The sequence below is a fragment of the Ursus maritimus genome, unplaced genomic scaffold, assembly GCF_017311325.1.
Source record: "Ursus maritimus isolate PB19 unplaced genomic scaffold, ASM1731132v1 scaffold_17, whole genome shotgun sequence".
Classification (NCBI taxonomy): Eukaryota; Metazoa; Chordata; class Mammalia; order Carnivora; family Ursidae; genus Ursus; species Ursus maritimus.
Genome location: NW_024424119.1, coordinates 59,658,227 through 59,663,703, shown reverse-complemented (window position 1 = coordinate 59,663,703; position 5,477 = coordinate 59,658,227). Strand labels below are relative to the sequence as shown.

The 5,477-nt window shown below is 66.1% G+C and overlaps 2 protein-coding genes across 2 annotated transcripts in view; both read right to left on the bottom strand.

Moving 5' to 3' along the window:
• Nucleotides 1-1,618: 1,618 nt before the first annotated feature.
• LCNL1 (lipocalin like 1) lies at nt 1,619-3,661 on the bottom strand. Its single transcript, XM_040631379.1, has 6 exons — nt 3,563-3,661; nt 3,038-3,177; nt 2,508-2,581; nt 2,142-2,419; nt 1,921-2,059; nt 1,619-1,641 (listed from the first exon to the last, which is right to left on the bottom strand). Exons 1-6 carry the CDS (start codon nt 3,659-3,661, stop codon nt 1,619-1,621), a joined length of 753 nt encoding a protein of 250 aa, XP_040487313.1.
• A 1,056-nt stretch (nt 3,662-4,717) lies between these two features.
• PTGDS (prostaglandin D2 synthase) overlaps nt 4,718-5,477 on the bottom strand; it is a 5,692-nt gene continuing 4,932 nt past the window's right edge. The window contains exons 6-7 of the mRNA XM_040631418.1: nt 5,157-5,182; nt 4,718-4,866 (exon numbers count right to left, since the gene is read on the bottom strand). Coding sequence (XP_040487352.1) covers nt 5,157-5,182 — 26 coding nt within the window. The 3' untranslated portion in view covers nt 4,718-4,866. The remainder of the gene's footprint in view (nt 4,867-5,156; nt 5,183-5,477) is intronic.

Here is a 5,477-nt window from a genome sequence, read left to right as displayed (position 1 = left end):
GGGGGGGGACCCGTGGGGGAGGGCAGGGGGTCCAGAGGCTGGTGGGCGCGCAGAGCTGGTGGCCAGACTTCCGCACCACTCCCCAGGAGGTTAAGCGTCCCTTCCTCTGCACTTCAAACCCTCGCTGCGGCTGCTATGGTAACCTCCACCCCTTCCCTTGGTCCATAGGAAGCCAAATGATCAGACAGCATCTCTCATCAGATGCCCTTCTCGGTGGGCACCTTGCCCAGGTGTCCGGAGGCAGGGTGGGTGGGTGGGCTCCCAGATCACACGTGGGGGGGGCTGGCTCTCTGGGCCTTCCACACACTTGTCCCGACCCCAGGGCTTCAGTTCCAGACTGGTGTCAAGCTTCAAGCTGGGGGCGGGGGGGAGACCGGGGCAGGTCCCTGCCTCCAAGTGTCCACAGGTGGGCCAGGGGCTGGCCTGTGGGTCAGGACAGCAAAGGCAAGGGCTGGGTGTGCAGGGGTTGGGTGCAGGTGTGGAGGGGCTGTTTGGGGCCCTCAGGGCATGGGGCTCTTTATCTCTGTGACCTCTTACCCCATAAGGACCCCAATTAAGGCAGAAATCTGGCAGGACAGGGCTGTGTTTTTATTTTTTATTTTTTTAAAGATTTTATTTGTCAGAGAGAGAGCACAAGCAGGGGAGGGGCAGAGGGAGACAGAGAAGTGGGCGCCATGCTGAGCAGGGAACCCAATGCGGGGCTCGATCCCAGGACCCCTGAGATCATGATCTGAGCTGAAGGCAGACCCTCACCGATGGAGCTGCCCAGGCGCCCCTGCAGGACATGTCTTCAAAGAAGAGGGATATTATCCGACATAGGCACAATGGCTCACACCCCCTTTCCTCTGGCTCTGGGTGGGGAGTGAACTGTGGGTACTTTGGGGCCAGAGGTCAGGGGAGAACTGGGAGGACGGAAGAGGCCCAGATCCCTGCTCTGCGCTGTGGTTTGGGAGGACCCCAAAGGCCCAGGAGGCCCGCTGTGCCTGCAGGAGCCCCGGTGGCTGAGCAAGGGCAACACCCCCAGTCTGGTGCCCTGGTGTGGGGGGGGGCACGGGGGGGGGTGGCAGGGAAGGCCTTGCGACGCCGCTGTCTGGATAAGCTTGTGTCCCTCCGAGCAGAGCGTCAGCTCCTCCCGGGCTAAGCGCCTGCCCCGGCCAGCCCCAGCCGAGCAAGGGGTCCCTCCCTGGTCCCAGAACACGTGGAAGAAAAGCGCGGCAGCCGTGGGCTTGAGGAGATTGTTTATTGTGCTGGGGGAGGGGTGGCAGAGAAGTGGCGCATGGTCTCTGGGGAGCCCAGTACACCGAGCACGGGCCCCCTGCCCACCGCTGGCACTCCTGGGCTGGATCCTTCCTTGCAAATGAGAGGGCAGGTGCAGTGGGGTGAGCACCATATTCTCGCCTCCTCCTGCCCTCCCTGGGCCCACCCCAGGGCCCCACTCCGTTCCTCCCCACCGCTGCCTGCTGTCCCACCTCGATTCTATGGTACCACCCCCACCCTGCTCCCGGGATGAGGACCTCCACCGTGCAGCCTTCTGGCCGAGAGAGGCCCCCAGGGGTCAGCAGGGCACTGGGCACTGCACGGTCTGGGCGTGGTGTCCGGCCCACCCCTGAGTACTCACCTAGAAGGCTCCAGCGCACTGGTCTGTGGGAGAGAGTGAGGCCTGAGGAACCACCCAGGGCCCCCTTCCCCAGGGGTGGAGGCCCCCAACCTCCCTGAATAATCAAGCCTCCCTGCCTGCGAGTGATTTCCTCCCGGTGGGTCACCAGCCAGGGCACCGTCCGGCCCTCCTCTGGCCTGGACCGGCCAGGGCTGCCCCTGGTGCTGCTGTCCGCATCTGGGGAGTGAGCCTTGGGGCCTGGCCCTCGCAGTCTGAGTCTGGGGTCTCCCACAGCCCTGAGCCGGTGCGGGGACCACGCTCACCTGACTTGGGCAGCAGGGCGCCCTGGCTGGGGTTTAGGCCCACTTGGGGTGCCAGCTGCTGCATCTGCTGTGCACCTTCGGGAAACAGCTCTGGGGCGCGGGCTGAGGGCAGGGAGCGCTGGTGAGCAGAGGGCAGGGTCTGGAGGAGGACGGGGTGGGGGCGGGGGGAAGGGAGTGACCGGGAGGAGGGGCTGGGTGGGGAGGGGTCCGGACCCCTCTACCACAGACACGGGGTGGGGGTCCCGAGGAGACACGGGGACAGTGGTTCCACCGGCCATGCAGTTGGAACTTGCTGGAATGTGCACAGCAGTCCGGACCAGCCGTGCGTGCAGGGCTCCCAGAGGAGAGGCCTGTGCCCGGTGACTAGTGGGGGGGCGGGGGGGCCCACCGTAGAGCTCCAGCCAGACGTTCCTGACGCCCCCCTTCTGCGTCTCCTTGTACAGCACCGCGAAATGCTTGTAGTCGGTGGACACCACGCGGATGTCGGTCTGCGCCATGGCTGGGGGGCGGGAGCTGGGTGAGCCTGCGGCTGGCTGGGCCCTCGCCCCCGCGGCCTGGCTCAGGAGCCCCCGGCCGGCCCCGCTCACCCTCGTTGCTGAACTGCCCGTCCACAGCACCCTTAGTGAACGTTGTGGTCATCTTCTGGCACCCGCCGTCGGGTCTGGGGAGGAGGGGCCGCAGCACCGTGAGTGGCCTGCAGACACTGCCCGACCACGTGGCAGAGGGCCACCTCTTGGGCACTGCTGACCACGTGGGGTGGATCGGTGCTCAGGCTGCCCGGCACCCCTGGGCCCCCCTTGCCCTGTGCTCAGAGCTGAGGAAGCCGTCTGGGGGGGGGGGGGCAAGTGTTGCTCAAGGACACATAGCCAGGAGGTGTGGGGTCCCCCCGCAGACTCCCACACGCAGACACAGGGACGGGATCCTCTGTGGCCAGGCCACGGGTGGAGGCATCCCCTGCGGACCGGCCCCTCCGTGGTTGAGCCCCGCAGCCTGACTGCACAGGGGGCCTGGGTCCGACTCCCCCCGGTGCCAGGGACGCTTCTCAGGGGCTCCCCTCTGGCCTCACGCTGGCCAGGTCTAAGGCCCCGCCTGAGGTGGGGCTTGCGGGGTCACTTACGTAGAGAGCCCAAACTTGAGGGCCAGGTCACCATTGGCCAAGGGGGTCACCAAGACCATGGGCATCTTCAGGTCGTCCTTGGAGTCCAGGAAGCCCTGGTCATCCGATACCACCCCGACCACATACCAGGTACCCTGGAACTACAGGGAGGATGCAGGGAGAGCTGGGGAACAGGCCCTGCTCCCACATCAGCTCTGACCCAGCATGGCAGCGGTGGCTGCCCCTCGTCCAGAGCTGAGGCCCGGGGGAGTGGTGGAGGGCATGAGCCACAGACCGGCCTGAGGGGCCCGCTGTCCTCCCCTGCCCAGCCCACCCCCCAGCTGATGGGGCAGGTGGATGGGGCTGTCTCCCCTTCCCCCCGATTTGAGCTGAGCCTGGACCAGAGAGTGGGGGGCAGGCCTGGGCTTCTCTGGCTCTCCAAGCTTTCTGGGGATAATGCCGGCCCCCGGGACCTGGTTGGAGAAGCAAGGGAGGTCATCCACCGGGAGGAGGGAATGGGTCTGGCATGGTGGTGCCTGGGCCCACCTGGCTGGCGTCGAAGTTGTCCTGGATGGGGACCTGGGCCTGGCCTGGGGACACCCTGAGCAGGGCAAAGACACAGCCCATCAGCAGCTTGTGCAGCATGGTGGAGGACGGTGCGGCGGGACAGCTGCCGTGGCCTCTCCTGCCCAGCCTTTATGACCCCCAAATGCCCTGGGGTGGCTGGGCTGCTGGCCTGGGACCAAGCCCACTGCGATTAGGCTCTGATCGGGTTGCACCCTGCGGTAGCCTGGCCCTGGCATCCACCGAGCCCCGCCCACCCCGGTGGCGCTTCCCCCTGAGACTTCAGATCCTTCAATGCAGGGAGAATTTTGGCAGGCTCTCTGGGATGTCTGCCCCCTGCTCTCAGCTCAGACATACCCCCCAGTCCCCCTCCTCCAGGAAGCCTGCCAAGAAGCTCACCATCACCTCCGAGCCTCGCAACTCTGGGTGGTCTGCCCGGGCAGGGTACTGGTGGGCGGGATGCAGTGGGTGTTGCTCACTGGGAGCCGGGAGGGCTCGGGGCAGGGCTTGGAATCTGGTGGGCAGGGAGACCGTGCTCCGGGGCCCAGGGGTGACTTTGGTGCCAGGGGTCTGGTGAAAGGGCGGGGCCGGAGCACGGGGACAGGAGGCACCACGGTAGCCAGAGGGAATGCGAGGGTGTCTGGTCGTCAGCCCACTCAGTCAGTCTGTCCCAGTCTGAGTGTACTAACCCCACACTTCAAAAACCCAGCGGATGCAAAGCTCCCCTGGGCCTCAGGCCTCTCTCGACTTGGGGTAAAGGGGCAGGCCTGGGCACCTGCCCAGGGATTAGGAGGCGACTGGGCCCCAGCCCAGAACCAGCTGGCTGGAGGGGCAGCTTGTGGGAGTGTGGCTGGAGGGGGTGTGGCGCGGTCAGAGCCCGGCGTGCACTGGGGGAGGGCCGCGTGACGGGCTCCTCGGCTGTCCTGACTTCGGACCCGCCCCACCAGGAGCGAGCTCTAGCGGGCCCTTGCCCATCCCTCAGGGATGTCACGAAGAGCCAACCTCAGAGACTTTCCAGGGGGGAAGGGAAAACTGAGGCCCAAAGTGAGTGGGGTGTGTTTGGGTCCCCAGGGAGCCGGCCAGAGCCAGGCCGTGGGCAGTGAGGACCGCAGGACAGACAGGCAAGAGCTGGACTGCTGATTTGCTTCCGGAGTTTATTCTCAGAGCCAGGAGAAAGCCTGAGGGGGCAGAGGTGGGGGCAGGGAGGAGCCAGGGCTGGGGACTTGGGGGTCTTGGAGGTAAGAGCAGAGCAGGGCAGGATGGCCAGTTCCGGGGGCCGGGGTCACCTGGCAGAGAGAGCGGGACCAGTGGGTGGGGCAGGCAATACCACCCCTCCTGGCCCCAGAGTCCCCAGAGTCCTCTGGGCTCCAGGCCACAGAGGAGTGAGCCCTCCAGGACCCTCCCTTCCCATCGACCCCATGGGTTCCTATCCCAGCCTCCAGCTCCTCTTACCCCCAGGAATCTTGTGAACCCCAGTGGAGCTCCTCCCCCGGGACCACCCTGGCACGGTGGGGTGGGGGTTGGCAGGTGTGAGTGGGGACTGCTGGGTGAAGCCAGCCCGCAACACTACACTCACCTATTTGTGCTCCTCCATGCATTTATCTGCCAAGAAAGACCCCGGGGACTGTGGTCAGCGCCCCAGGCCGCGGCCACTTTCCCCACCTGGGCTGCCTGCCCCTCTCTGCAGCCCTGGAGAGCTGGTCTAGTAGAGCCCCCCAAAACTGCCAAGTCCATCACACTCTGTCACTCTCTCCCCTCCTCCAAACAGAGAAGGTTCTGTCCCCATCTGGGCCCGGAGCAGACTGCCTGCCTCAGGGAAGCCCCGGGCCCTGAGCCCCTGGGTGCTCCTGCAGCACCCCACCCCGCCGGTTCTGTTCCAGCGTGCCCCCCCCCCCCC